The following is a 15,890-nucleotide window of genomic DNA, read 5'->3' on the forward strand; positions in this document are numbered from 1 at the left end:
TAGTTTGAACTTCGATTGAAATCTGGAAAAATTAAGATAGACAGAGTTAATCTTTATGTTTGTAGACTGATATCATAAGGATTTTGCTGCGGAACGGTGCTCAAGTAGACGCCCGTGCCAGGGAGCAACAGACTCCGCTGCACATAGCTTCAAGACTTGGTAATGTAGATATTGTAATGCTGTTGCTACAACACGGCTCAAAAGTAGACACCACCACCAAAGACATGTACAGTGCTCTCCATATTGCTGCTAAAGAAGGACAAGATGAGGCAAGACTCTCTATAACTTTTTTGAAAAATAATCATAATGACTTTCTCACAGGTTGCCGGGGTCCTAATAGACAACGGTGCTGCCATTAATGCTACCACGAAAAAAGGCTTTACGCCACTTCACCTCGCTTCCAAGTATGGCAACCTGAAGGTTGCCAAGTTGCTTCTACAGAAAGAAGCACCTGTAGACGCGCAGGGCAAAAATGGAGTCACTCCTCTGCATGTTGCGTCCCACTACGACCATCAGAATGTTGCGCTGCTTTTGTTGGATAAAGGAGCTTCACCGCATGCAACAGGTTAGCAACCACTGTTTGAAATTGATCTTAAGGGAATGTTTGGCACTATTTCTGCGAATGCTTATTAGGATTATAATAATCTTCTACTTATAATACTTATAGCTAAAAACGGCCACACGCCGCTTCACATCGCTGCCCGAAAGAACCAAATGGACATCGCGAATACTTTACTGGAATACGGTGCGCAGCCGAACGCGGAATCCAAGGCCGGCTTCACACCTCTACATTTGAGTGCGCAAGAAGGGCACGTGGATATGACGTCATTGCTCCTGGAGCACAAAGCTGATCCTAACCATGAAGCCAAGGTACAAGACTCGGAGTAATGGATTTCCTAAAATAAAAGTAATATTTTTAGAACGGTCTTGCGCCACTTCACCTCTGCGCCCAAGAGGATCGTGTACCGGTAGCGGAAGTGCTAGTGAAAAACGGCGCAAGCATAGACGCGGCTACTAAGGCCGGCTATACACCGCTGCATATCGCTTGTCACTACGGACAGACGAATATGGTGCGGTTTTTGTTGAAAAATGGAGCGAAAGTGCAGAGTTCTACTTCTTTGGGTTATACACCGTTACATCAAGCTGCTCAGCAAGGACATGCTAATATAGTCAATATTTTGTTGGAGAATGACGCTGATCCAAATGCTGTTACAATGGTAAGTAGCTAGTAACTAACATAAAGTTAGGTTATGATATTTTAATTGATTTTTTTTTGTTTTTGTAACCTTAAATCACATTTATTAAACGTGACACTGATAGTTAAAATAGCAGCAGAGGGATATCATCTTGGAAAACAGATCCAGATAGTGTGTTCTTCTTTTTTTGGCTTGAACTGGATATATATAAGTTATTTTCTCACATGTATGTCGGTATAAACCAGTTTATCCCACAGTTAAGAACCTAAAAATGTCTAGGCTAGTAAAACCTTTTTACTCTGGTAATATCGACTTGAAATTTTGGATATTTAAGTCTAATAGGACTGGTTTAAACATAAAACACTGAAAAAATTGGTTTAGCTTTGAAAGATTTTAAATTTCTGACATTTCAAGATTAATAAAATTATTTTTCCCTTAAAAAAATGCAGATTAAGACTTGAAATATTGATTTGAGAGACCTCAAATTTGGAATGGTTTTAGGCTGGTAAAACTGATTTAACATTAAAAATCTTGAAAGTCGGGTATTTATTTATACAGTAATTTCATTTACCTTTGAAAAAACCGAAATACAGACTTGAAATTTCGAGTATTTTTGGACTGGTTAGACTGGCTTAACCTTAAAAGACTCTAAATTTCTGGATTTTCTAGGCTAATTTTACTCATTTTACCCTTGAAAACAGAAAATATTGACAAAAAGATCATTAAGGTAGATATTAGAAAGCAACGTCCCTAGCACGGTGCCCTGAGGGCACTCCATATTCCGTTTGAAACTTACCAATTGTTTAATTTAATTTGACGCACTGTTCTCGATCTTTTAAATATGATCTGAATAGCACAAGTACTGTGCCCGTAGATCCGATTCTCTCAAAAACCTTTAGCATCGAATGCCTGTTCCAAGTCCACAAAACTGTATACCCTGTTTTTTGTTTTCATCAACAAATTTACTTATTTCTTTCGTTAGGAAGTCTATTGCATCTTGCGTGGACTTGCCTTCCTTAAAGTCGATTTGTCTATGTTTTTTTCATGATTTTAAAGAAGTAGGAATTGGCAACATTCTTCTGTAATTATTAAAATCTAGACGATCCCCGTTTTAAAAAATTTGTATTATGACGGCCGATTTAAGGTATTTTTAAAATAGTAAAACCGGTTTAAACTTAAAGCACTCAAAATGTTGGATGTTTCCAGGGTGGTATAGCTTTAAAAGACCTAAATTTCTTCTGGCATTGCATTGGAGGATAAAATCATTTTACTCTTGAAACATTGGAAATATTGATTTAAAAGACTTGAAATTTCTAATAGTTCTATACTCATTAAACCGGCTTAGACTTGATACATTCAAAATTTTGGTTATTCCCGCGCTGATTTATCTTTGAAAACTACTAAAACTTTTTGACATTTCTAGACTAATAAAATCATTTTATCTTTGAGAAACTAAAAAAATTCTAGGCTAGTAAAATAGTCTTAGACCTTATAGATCTCATAAACTGTATATCTGTGAAAGATTTATAGTTACTTAGATAGATAAAATCGATTCAGCTTTGAAAGACTTAAAATTCCAGGTATTTCTAGACCTGTTAAACCGTTGAAAGACGCACAATTTCAAATATGTATACACTGGTTAAACCGGTTTACACTTGAAAGAGTTGATGATTTAAACTTTAAGTATAAGAAATCTGATACATTATCGACTCTTATCTTCCAGAATGGCCAAACTCCATTAAACATCGCCCAAAAACTGGGCTACATCTCGGTGATCGAAACCCTCAAAGTGATTACCACAGTGACCACAGTGACCACCACGACTACCACGACGATAGAAGAGAAGTATCGCGTGCAAGCACCTGAAGCCATGCAAGAAACGTTCATGTCCGATTCAGAAGAAGAGGGAGGTATGTTCGATTTTTATTTTAGTTGTGCTTTTGTGTTTACTCATCGGTCAGTACTCTCACGAGATGTGTCATTCATGCCAAGATTACTACACACTTTTCCAAGAATAATTTATAGTAAACCGTTCGGTCATAGCTTGGATTAATAAATTACGTCGTGGTCTCATTATGAATCTCGGTGCGAACCTGCACATTCCGTATGAGTTAAGTGATAAATTAAGATCAATTAATTATTATGTACCTATTCAATGTAAACAATATTTATTGGCCTATATACAAGGCAACGCTTTGGGAGGCTCGTTTTGTATATAAATGGTGGTTCTTCCTGCACTTTGGGAAAAATTCACATTACTTTTTCACAAAATTCACATTGAAATTTAATTTAGGTTTTTATAGCAGCCTGTCTGTGGGAGTCCATTGTAGCACTGCATGGCTAGCTTTAGCTCACTCTTGCATGTTTTTTCTATGGGTATATTAGCAATTTATTAAACAAAGATAGAATACGGTAATAAAATTCAATAGCGATCCAAAAAATTGAAGCGACACAATTGACATTTTTTCCAATTTAGTGGCCAAGAAAATCGACATTTTCTACAATTTTTTTCCATAAAAGATCTTCATCAAGAAAATTACGTTTTTTGTATGTGATGAGTACTTTTATTTAAAAAATCAAAAACTCTCACGAGATGTGTATAATCTTTGAGAAATTAAATGCGGTAGAATTAAAGAAAATCAATATATGCGCCGTTTTTCTATATAAAAGTCGATTTCTGAAATAAGAATTGCTGAGGTCGTAATGAAATGACGTTTTTCACTTGTAATAAGCATCATTAGGTAAGAAAACAAATATTTACAGAGGATTTAGAGGGTGACTGTAAAACGAAATACTGTAAAATCTAATAGAAAATAGAGGAAGGATTTTGCGCTAATTTTACACATAAAAAACCCATCCAAGAATCATGTCATATCGTAATGAAATGATGTTTTTTAGTGAACTTTATCATGTAAGAAAATAATTATTTCCGGAGGATCATTCTGATTCTAATTCTGATGAAAGAATTGTAAAGGATCATAACAAAATAACGTTTCTCATCTGTAATGAGTATTATTACTTAAAAAAAAAACAAATATTTGTAAAGGATTCAAATGGTGACTGGAAAGTTAAATGCGGTAGGATCACAACAAAATATATCGAAATTCTGCATAAATTTCCACCTTAAAACCCATTTTAGATCCAAGAATCTTAGTAGATCGCAATGAAATGCCATTTATTATCTGTAATGAGCTTCATTAGTTCACGTCACACGTTTTCTTTTTTATCTACAAGGTATCTGAGACAAAACAGTCCACCCTGAAAATCTTGAAAAATAAATTGTTTAACCAAAATCTGCCGAACACGTCAATTCTTTCTCGAGAAATATAAATAAATGTGGATAAAAATATATACCTTATTTTAAACGAAAAAAATTAAATGCATCAAACACTCATTTTATTATATGTTGAAAATGATCTCCGTTGATCTCCATACAAAACAATTGTTGTTTCAAACGTCTACGCACATTAGCGAACATTTCGGGCGTTATTAACTGACATTCGTTAACAATTCTATTTCGAAGATCTTCAAGGGAGTTAGGCTTTGTGGCAGACTTTTGTTCTTAGATGACTGCATAAAAAAAATCCAAAGGGGTAAGATCGGGACATCTAGCAGGCCATTCTGCGTACCTCTCCGGCCAATCCATCATCCAGGAAATACGTCTTTCAAAAAATGACGAATTTCAGCAGCATAATTTAGTGGTGCCCCATTTTGTTAAATTATCATCTTGTTCAAGTAATTCAGTTCTGGGATATTATTTATCTGGAATTAATTTCCAGAATTAAGATTTGTATTAATAAAAAAAGATCCAACGATATAATCTTCCAGAAGATTAGAGTGGCTCCAATATAAAAGGAGTATTCATCCGAGAAATAGACATTGTACAGCAAATTTCTTTCACGATCACTAAAGTATTTACAAAATTGTACAAGACTATCAAAATCATCTCCATTTAGCTCATGTACTAGTTTCATTTGGAAAAGGCATGATATTTGTGTAATTTTAAAATTTTGTGAACGGTATTTTAGACAGGTCAGATGCGTTAGCAATTTTTCGAGCAGATGTTCTAATTCAACATGACCCAACACTGCAATTTCTAGTACTTCATTCCTTACTGGCTGCTGCACTTTATTTTTTCTGTTTTCTACTGACCCTGTTTCTTGAAGCTTCCTTATCAAATCCTTTACATAAGGATGATATATCCTTTTATTCGGATGATTATCATTAAAATCACGTGCTGCTGCTCTAGCAGACTTATTTTGTTGATAATAAAGACCAACCAACTCAATTCTTTCTTGGAGCGTATAAACAATTGTTACGAATAGTATCTATATCACCAGGACTATATAGATTAAACAAATATTTCGTGCTACTGTTATATTAAAATAATTTGAATTTTCAGAATGTATTGTTTTTCTTGATTAGAGATAATACTGGGACAATTAAAAAAAAAAGAAAATTTATACAGGTAACAAAATTGCAAGATTTAAACTATTGAAGAATATCAGCCACGTTTATTCATATTTGCTGAGAACGAATTGATGAAATATAAAAATAAAAATAGGGCTATGTAAAGAATAAAATTACTTTTATTTCAAGGTATCGCTCAACCTGGTATTTAAAAAATTGACATGGGGGCTTTGAAAAGTGGGGGGATAAAATAAAATAAATATCCCCTTTAATATTAAATTTGACGTGTTCGGGGTGGACTATTTTACGCACACCCTGTATCATTTACTTCATTATGTAAGAAAAAAAATGTTTAATGTTAATTAAATAGACATTTTGACTAATTTTCCATATAAAGACCCGCTAAGAAATGACGTTTCTCGTCTGTGATGAACATCATTACGTGAAAAAACAAATTCAAAAATGAAATGCGATAGAATTCCAAAAAAATCGAGGATTTTCAAAAAGAATAAGTCAATTAAATAAAAATATAATAAAATAGTTATTTATGTAACACGTATTTAATGGTCCTTTTTTATGAATTGAGTAATGTCAATGACAATTCCCATGAATAAAAAAAGGGGGTTTTACACACGTGTAATATACAAATTCTTTTCTACTACCAAGGAAAACATTAAAATCAAAAATACCAAATTACCTTACTCATTTAAACGATTTTACGGAAAAAAAAACATCAAAAAATTTTTTGACAAATTATAAATTAAATGTCAAATTACTTTTTACGCACCAGTGCGTAAAAACACTTTTTTAGGCAATAGTGTGTAAAAAGTGGAACTTCACAAACCCTGAAGTAAGTACATTGGGCACGGTAGTAGAAAAAGTCTTTTTTTTTAACAATATTTATCTTATTAAAACAATTTCCATAGTAAATGTCCTTGTTTTCGAAAACTTTTGACTACTCTTCCTTAAATATGAATTTATTAATACCGTTTTCTGTGCCACATTTTAAGACATCAACGCAGGCATTTCCACTTCACTTTGGCTGGAAAATGTGAAGATATCCATTAGGCCTTCGATAAAAGAAAATAAATTATCGATTGGCAGCAAGTTCGCGATCTCGAGTAGTAAGTATAGCATCACAAGTAAAAGATCGCGAGTGAAGTGAATCAGCGTCTGTTTTATAAATATTTATTCGTTAATCGTACATACCGCGAACCGGGCGTCGTTTAAATTCCAATTTTCCTCGACGCCAGCCCGTGAAAATCCGTTTCATTCTTTACGGGAAACTCGACACGAGACGAACGAACGTTTTTTTTTGAGTTTTTTTTGGGTTCTCTTATCTGTGCGCGCGGTGTGTTTTGAGGTTTTTGACGCCGGCCAGAATAATTATTATTTTTAAAAAAAGCGTAAACGGTTTGTTATTGACTCGGAATCGGGCAAAGAACTTTTTTGGGTTTTGAGTTTTATTTTTGGGACCAATGGTGAAAAACAAGAAGTATAAGATTGTTAAGGTAGTTAGAACTGGTAGGTGATTTTTTTGTTTTATTTAAAGAAATATAAATGTAAATGTAAGTAATCTAAGTTATTAATATCAGTTTTCTGAAAAAAATACTTTTTTAACTATAATTAATTAAGAGTTAAGTCATAAGTAATTTTTTCCTCTTTGAGGCTGCCTAGTAGGGAATTTGTTCTGATATGAAATCTTGGGCATTCTGCTGATATTTGAGTATTTCAGCGAAATTGAAAAAAAGAATATCTATCTGGCAAATATAAAAAAAAACCATTTTAATTGGCAGAAAAAAATGGTTTCAACTATCCCAAAAATTACTTGAAAAATATCAGAGTGTTGTAAAAGTTAAGCCATTTATTTTTACACCTTGGTGAACTCGTCAAAAGAAATTAACATTTTTATATTTAATTAAAATATAGTGCACCAAAAACCACCTCTAAAGATTGCATAATAAGAGAGTTACATTACAGTATAGAAAATTGTTTTAATTTTTTTTATAAAGTAAAATGGTTACAAAAATTGTTCAAATTTGTTCGATTAACACAAAATTTTGCTCAGCTAATCCACGACTCTTAAAAACTTCAAAAATAAATTTAATCACAAGAATTTTAAATGCGCTCTTCCGTAGTATTTACTGATCCATCATAATACACCAACACGAGTTCATACTCGGTCAACATACCAGACCGAGCAGACTGGGATCAGAAAAGAAAGCGGACATCCGAATATATAGACGGCTCCAAAACGAATTTTGGAGTAGGAGCTGGAATATACTGTACTAATCCAAGGACTGAAAGATCTATCTGCCTTGAGAAACACTCATCAATTTTTCAGGCGGAAGTACATGCCATTGAAATCTGTGCAAGAATGCTTAACCAAATGCAAAACTAAAAGAGCTAGAATCCTCTACCTGCACATCTAGAGCAATATGGAGCTGCAAAAACAAGCTCAGACTGCCTGTAGGAACAAAATTACCCTAAAATGAATTCCAGGACATGCTGGGCTCACGGGAAATGATGTGGCTGACAAGCAAGCCAAAAAAGGAGCAGAATCCAACCTGATAGGTCCAGAACCAGCATTAGGCATTGCCTATAATACGGCAAAACACACAATTTCAAATCTGGTGCACAATAAAGCAAGGCGGTACTGGTAGGGATTACCAGGACACAACCATGCGAAGGCTCTCATAGCGGACGTAACAAGGAAGGTAATAGATACCATAAGAGAACTCAACAGGAAGCACCTAAAATCTCTAATGGGAATATATACCGACCACTGCAGACTGCACATGAATAGGATTCGTTTGACGAAGATCGCCGAATGCAGACTATGAAGAATAACTCTTAAGAATGCTTCTCCCAGTCAAATTATCGAAATCTTAAAGAGGGCCGACTTGCTTGGGGAAGTATAAACATCTAGGAGTGGGCCACGATAGATCTAGGGTAGCAGTGGGGGGGCACAAGGTGCCTCACTGACAACAAACCTAATCTACACCAACTGTTTCAAATAACTCTACAGAAAAAATCCCTCAAGGCGTTAAATTCGGGAAACGAGGAGGCCAATAAATGGGTCCATTGCGTCCTATCCATCTATTCGAAAACTCATTTAGATGCTCACGAACTTTATCACCACTTCAGACTCTGCTTTCGATATACCACACACAACCAGCCCACTAGATTTAGCACTTTTATAAGTATATCAAGACGCCGTACTGCTCTTTTTCAACGTAGTTTTTCGTATCTGGTACCCAAGATGTACAATGACTTAATTTGCAATAAGCCCAATTTTCTCTCTCAACAAATGCTTACTTGAGAGTAAAAAATGTTTTGTTTAGCCAATATTTATAGTATTAATGATGGGATTTTTTACCCGTTAGTTTTTCTTCTCTTTTTATACATATATTATTCTTTTTTTTCTTAACATATTTATGTAGGCTTTTATTCTTTTCTTTTTTTTGTCGCATTTGTTTTCATACTCTATTCAGTGTGTTCAGTATAAAAAAAAAGTGTGATAGGGCTTGACAAACACTTTTTGGGTTCCTCCACTGCGCCTGGGGCGTCCGAATAAAATGGTATTAATCTTAGAACATTGAAAGGCTAGAATTAGTAGACAACAACTTTGTTTGAGTTCAACATGTGCACAGGGGTAAGGGGGCTGTTTTGTTTACAATCATATTTATCGATTCTCTGTTGTCACGTTTACACATATTTTCAAAAAAGGAAATTTTCAGCTATATATCAACACATATAATAATGTTAATTAAACTTATTGATGTTGGATTTTGGATTAAAAATAAAATGTAGAAATAGATATAACTTATTCTAAGCGCAAAAATAAGATCTTCAAAACAAAACAAAAATTATTATCATTCTCTTTCCTAAAACCGCATCTAAAAATTTTTAAATCGCAACATCGCAAGCAAAAGTGGTCAACTTGCGAAATGTCATCCTGTCAAATGGCTTTGTATTTATATTCGACATTTGTGAAGTTTTGTGTTTTTTCTTTAGTTTTCGGTTGAAAAAGGATGCATTTGAGTGTTTTTGTGAACTATTACGATGCTGTGTCTTGTGAAAAAATGTATGAAAAAGTGATTCAAGCCGCTCTTTTTACAAGTAAATACTGATATTGTCATAACATCATATCAAGACAACCATCATCATAACCGTAGAGTGATAAAAACTTCTTAAGAAATCTCTAATAATTATAAAATATTTAATTTCCATAAAAATGTTTTTTATTAATTGAGTGCATACCTTTGCTGTAATGAAGTGCATTAAAAAAACTCGTAAAGAGTTCATAAACGGGAATATTGTTTATAGTTTAAAGAATAATCCATTATTAATAATTATTTATCATGTAAATATTTTTAGAGGACGTCACTGGTAAAGGCTCCTTGCATGGGTGGAATCAAATGAGGCGTTGCCGATAGTAAGGGCGAACTCAACAAAAGCAAGTTTCGAGAAAATTGCGTTTAAAAAAAATTACAAAAGGCGAATTCAACAAAAAGTGGGCAACATTATGATTTTGTACTTTTTTCTTTTTTAATTCAATCACATAACTTTTTTTATTTTTAATTAATTTTTTTCACACATTTAGTGTTACTCACAGAAATAAAATTTAAAAATTTAGGTATGGTTAAATAAAACTCTTAACGCCACATTCACTAAAAGGGTTTGAGTTGAAATTTAATTTATTGAATTGAAACACTTTTATTGAATCTAAACGTGATTTTTTTTAAATGAAATTGAACTTTTTATTCTTACAAAATGTAAGTAACTTAGGTATTTATTGAAACAAATCACAAAACAGTGGAAACCTAAAGTAAAACTAACATAAGAAAAAACTAGAAGAAAGAAAGAAATAATAAGTAAAGTTTAGTTGTATTCTATTTGATCATCATCCTCAATGTCTGGATTTTCTGTATTTTTATCCGTGGCTGCTTCTTGTGTGTCTATGATTTTTGTAAAGTATCGACTCCAAGGTAGAGGTACATACGGCAATCGAGAATATCCTTTATTTTTGGGGATGGTATTTTAATGGCGGTACTGTACAGTCTCGTCAATGCTTCATTGGCCAAATTAAAAGAATTATAGGATGATAATTTTGTCCCTTGCCTTTTTGTAGTTTGACTGCCGTTTCAATCGTCGTCAATCATTAACTTATAGTGATCCATGGTATATACAGTGCTATTTCTTATTTCCAGCTCAATGTTCCCAAAATCCCTATCACAAGGAAGGTATGAGTGCCCAGGTATCATGAAGTAGTGTTTAATTTGTGTGAACCGGTCTTTGTGTATAAAGTATAGATTTGAAAAAACAAGATTTAAAATTTTGTTTTGTCCAGAACAGTTATCACTGAACATAAAAACCTTCTTAAAGTTAACATCAACTTTAGACAAATAATCATACAAGCAGCTGGCAATCTTACATGATCCACGCCTTCCTGTACTTCCATCCCAAAGATACATCGTTGAAGAATCGGTTTTGACATTGTGGATGCAAAAGTTATAGGTCCATAGTTTCCTTTTGTAAAACTGAAGCCGGCGCGGCGCCGGTCGATTGCTTCGCGCGAGATTGTTGAGTTCGCTCTTACTACCCGCTCGGCTATCGCTGGATTGAAACTCATTTATTTGATAGTGCGAATACGATGGCGAATTCAACATTTCGACCTTTCTATGAAGTAGAAAACGTAATTTAAAATGGTATGACGCAAAAAAAAAATTTGACCCAATGTTGAGTTCGCCCTTACTATCGGCAACGCCTCAAATGCGATCGAGCGGCGTTGCGATATTGTTACCTTTCTCTCTAACATACGTTATCTGCATTTATTTAACTTTGAATATTGACTTCTTTATAGAGTATCTTATCATATTTTATGAAAAAAATGCTTCATATTTTATTAAACGGGAACAGTAGTATTCTTTTAGGCCTGTCAAAATAAGAGACGAATTTTATCATATTATAAAGTGTATTTTTGCCTTACACAAGTATTTGTCATCATTGCATCAGAAATGTTGCAAGCAAACAAACTGTTAGCTGCCTGCTATGTTAATTCTAAATCTAGCCTTTTAATGCTCTAAGGTATTAATTTTAATAAAAATCGTTAATTAGACTCATTTGTCGAGCCACCCTATATTAGATATCTTTGATTTGTTTGTTTAAAACACCTTTTATTTGACAAATAAATTTCAAATCTGACATTTATGTCATAAAATGTACAAACAGTATAAAATACAAATTTTATTTCAATAATGCCTGATGGTTATCCTTTAAATCAAAAAGTTTAAATCATACGATTGGTAGGAGACGGTAATTGTAGTTTCCAAGAGGCTGCAAATGAATTCACTCGGCGACATCGTGGAGCACAAATTAACCACAAAACGGTTGCTAAAATTAATACATATTTTCATCAGCATGGAAGCATTACGACTGCCATCGAACCCCCTCGTCAACGTCGTCCACCAAGAAGGGATGAAGAAATTGTTAACTTCTTTAGCGATAACCCAAGATCAAGCCTAAGAGATGCTGCTAGAAATTTAAATGCATCAGAAAGTTTAAGGAAAAAATGGTAAAAATCTTTCAAACCAAAGTACACATACTCTGGAATAAGGGGATTCAAATGCCAGAAAAGAATATTCGATGTGGTTACAAGGGACGTATGTACCTTCAAGATGTCGGCGCCTTTTTAAAAAATATCTGGTACACCGATGAAGCCACATTTACTACCAACAACAAAATTCATTTTTCATCACAAAATATTAAGATGTGGAGTGCGAACAATCGAAATTGGGTAGTAGAATGTAAAAGGCAGTATTCTTTTAGAATAAATGCCTTTCGTGGTATATTAAATGATAAAATAATAGGTCCGTTTTTTTCTGATGGAAACGTAAACGCGGCTGGATTTTTTAACTTTTTACAAACTAATTTTTCGAATGCCATTGAGGAACTTCCATTAGAATATCTTCGAAACTTGCATAGGGCAAAATATATCATATTATGCAAGGATTATTAGAAATTGGCTCAATCATAAATTCCCCAATACAGTCCTTTGGTTTATTGGCCGCCGCAGTTTCCAGACCTCACACCGCTCGATTTTTTATTTATGGGGTATGTACCTTGAAAAATACAGTATACGTCAATAGACCTCAACACGAAAAGAGCTTTGCGATGCCATTAGTGCAGCTTTCAAGGGCATAACGCAAAAAAGAGTTGCGAAAAGTTGTAAGCAATAATCGTCGAAGGGTTGAAAAGTACATTTGAGAATTTGGTGGACATATCGAAATGAGCGTTATACTCATTTAAGCTTTAGATAAAATAACGCTTGAGACTTAAGATTTGTTACTAAGCTGTTATTGAGCTTGTCTGTACGTTTAAATTTACAATAAAGATGTTAATAAATTTCGAAATATACAAAAAAATAAACGATACGGAATGGCCCGGCAAATGGGTCTAATTAACGATTTTATTAGAATGAATACTATTTTATGCGGATAAATGTACATTACAAGGATACAAATTTGTACAGGGTTAGTGATGCTGATTGGGATTGTTGTCATTTTTTTATATTTTTCTAAAATTTGACAGTATGCAGTATTAAATTGATACAACTGGTCGACCCAAAGATTCTTACTGAAAACAATACAATAACACAACTGTAAGAGCAGTAAATAAAAAACGAGAAGAATTTACAAAACGTTCGACAAGAATATCAAAAAAAATGGTTAATAACATTTTTATTTTTTTAGATTTTTAATTTTATTGTATCTTTTATTATGCAACTTTTATATATAAACACACACTAACTTATAAGTTCACCGTGTTTTCAATTATTTTTATAACAATTTTGTAAAATTAATTTTGAAATAGACAGAATTTTATTATTATAAACAGTTTTTTACAGTTAAAATAAATGAAACAACTTTAAAAACACCCTGTATTAGAAAACCTGTCTCTTTCTAGTTTTGACTTGGTAAACAGTTCTGTTTGTTTTAAACCAGCAAATCTATTTTTCTCCTTAAAACTCGCTGAAAGATCGTTCCAATACTGAATACATTGAAGTTCTTAAAAAAAATTACATGAATAAAAAAGGATAGGTACTTTAAATCCAAATTATCACCTTCATTTTAAAGGCGAATTATCCAATCTGGTAATCGTAAAAAATAAAGTTAATTTGCATGAAGAAACAGCAAATGATGTCACTGTCCATAATATTTACTAGAGAGAGTCATGGCCGACCTGGTGGTACGTCAGATTTAAATTTAGCCGCCGTTGCATTGTAAACATCGTTTTAAAAAATAACAACAATCAACGAATCTAGGCTTAAAGGTAGAAGAAGATGGGAGATACAGATAGATTTATAGTGAAATAAACAGGCTGGTTTAAAATAGTTTAATGGTTTGCCTTGAAATGGTTTTAGATGCTTTATATAATATAAATGTAGAGACATATTTTTATGTGTAAACATATATTCATTCAACCATTTTTTCCTAAAATATAAATGAAATTATTACTGCCTGAAAAATAATTAAAAAATAGTTTCGAATTTGTCGACATTTTTTATTTATATTTTTTAGGTAATTAAGACTAAAAATAATTCAGTTGTTTAGAAAATTAGGAATTACTAACAGAAAAAAAATTAAATTACTTCAACTGTCTGAAATCTAAGTTTTTCAATTATCTGGAAAAACTTAAAAAAGATTTTAATTACCTGGAAGAAAGAAAACTGAATTCAACTGCCTGGAAAAGTTAAGAAATGTTTGCTCAACTGCTTAAAATGACGTTGAATGCCCGCAAAAATTGGAATTACTTCAATTAGCTTGGAAGAAAATTAGTCGGCAAAATGCCTTGAAAATTGTTGATGATGAATTATTTGAGATAGTTTGAATCACTTTAATTTCCATGGAAGAAATAAATAAAATGACTTCAACTGCTTGGGAAAAAAATTGATTTATTTCAGTATGGATAAAAGAAATTAAAATTCTTTATTTATCTAAGATTATTAACAACTTTAATTGCTTGGAAATTTTTTATTGCTTGAAAAATAGTTAATGCCTGAAAAAAAAGGAATTACTTTAGTTTGCTTGGAAGAAAAATAGGTAAAAAAAAATGGATGTCCTCAACTGCCTGAAAAATAAAGAAAATTAAATTACTTCAACTATCTGGAAACTTGTAGAATTATTTTTAACTGTCAGTATGCTTAGAAGCAATTAAAGTTCTTCAACTGCCTGGAAAAAAGTTAAAAACAGCTGTAATTGTCTGGAAGAAAAAAAGTACATTAACAACTTCGAAAAAGTGAAGAAATATTTTTAACTGCCGGAAAAAATTGTTCAAAAATATTTTGAATGCCTGAAAAAAAATAGGAATTACTTCAGCTTATTTGGAAGAACAATAGGCTAAAAAAATTGGTGATCTGTTGCCTGAAAAATAAATAAAAAATAATTCATTTGTTTAAGAAACTTAGGAATTAATAATTATTAATGTATATAATATTTTCAAGTGTCTAGAAAACAATAAAAAAATATTTCAGTTTCCTAGAAAAAATGAGTGCCATATGCTTAGAGGAAATCAAAGTTTTTCAACTACCTGGAAAAAAATTAAAAACGACTTTAAGTACCTGGAAGAAGAAAAAATGTAATTACTATTACTGCCCGTAAGAAGTTGAGAAATATTTTTGAAAATTGGTCGAAAAATATACAAAAAATACTTTGAATGCCTTAAAAAAATAGGAATAACTTTAGTTTGCTAGGAATAAAAATAGGACACAAAAATGGGTGGCATTACTTGCCTAAAAATCTAACAAAAAATAATTCAATTGCTTGGGAAAATTAGGAATTTCTTTAAATTGCCTTGAAGAAAAAATAATTCAACCGCCCGTAAAGGGCTAAGAAAATTACATATAAGTATTCCAATACCAAAATATTTTAAATGAAAATGAAAAGTTACCTTTGTGACAAAAATAAAAACTTATTTTTTTAATATATTATTATATTCAGATATTATATCAGAAAAACAAAATTCCTTCACGTGTGCCCATACCTGCCTGACATCACCATCACTGATTTAATATCATTTTTATTATTGACCGCAATTTATGTTTAATCGTTCAGGAATTACACATACGTTAATGGCATTCGTTTGGAGGTCATATTAATTATTTAAAAAAACAAAATCTCGTGTACATACATACATATATAGGAAAAATCCTACTCTATTTATTTTTAAAACATCTCATAAGTTACATCTCTCACAAATACACACTAATCTTAAAAGAATGTC

At 32.5% G+C, this 15,890-nt stretch overlaps 1 protein-coding gene and 1 long non-coding RNA gene across 9 annotated transcripts in view; both read left to right on the forward strand.

Moving 5' to 3' along the window:
• LOC126733491 (ankyrin-3-like) overlaps positions 1-15,890 on the forward strand; it is a 165,867-nt gene that overhangs the window by 77,220 nt on the left and 72,757 nt on the right. For all 8 annotated transcript variants that reach the window (XM_050436854.1, XM_050436845.1, XM_050436798.1 and 5 more), the window contains 5 exons: positions 66-269; positions 322-565; positions 668-870; positions 921-1,217; positions 2,920-3,106. In XM_050436854.1, the coding sequence (XP_050292811.1) occupies positions 66-269; positions 322-565; positions 668-870; positions 921-1,217; positions 2,920-3,106 (1,135 nt within the window). The remainder of the gene's footprint in view (positions 1-65; positions 270-321; positions 566-667; positions 871-920; positions 1,218-2,919; positions 3,107-15,890) is intronic.
• On the forward strand, positions 9,432-10,190 carry LOC126733526 (uncharacterized). Its single transcript, XR_007659745.1, has 2 exons — positions 9,432-9,728; positions 9,987-10,190. It is a non-coding gene; the product is annotated as an uncharacterized LOC126733526 (long non-coding RNA).

The sequence above is a fragment of the Anthonomus grandis genome, chromosome 1, assembly GCF_022605725.1.
Source record: "Anthonomus grandis grandis chromosome 1, icAntGran1.3, whole genome shotgun sequence".
NCBI lineage: Eukaryota > Metazoa > Arthropoda > Insecta > Coleoptera > Curculionidae > Anthonomus > Anthonomus grandis.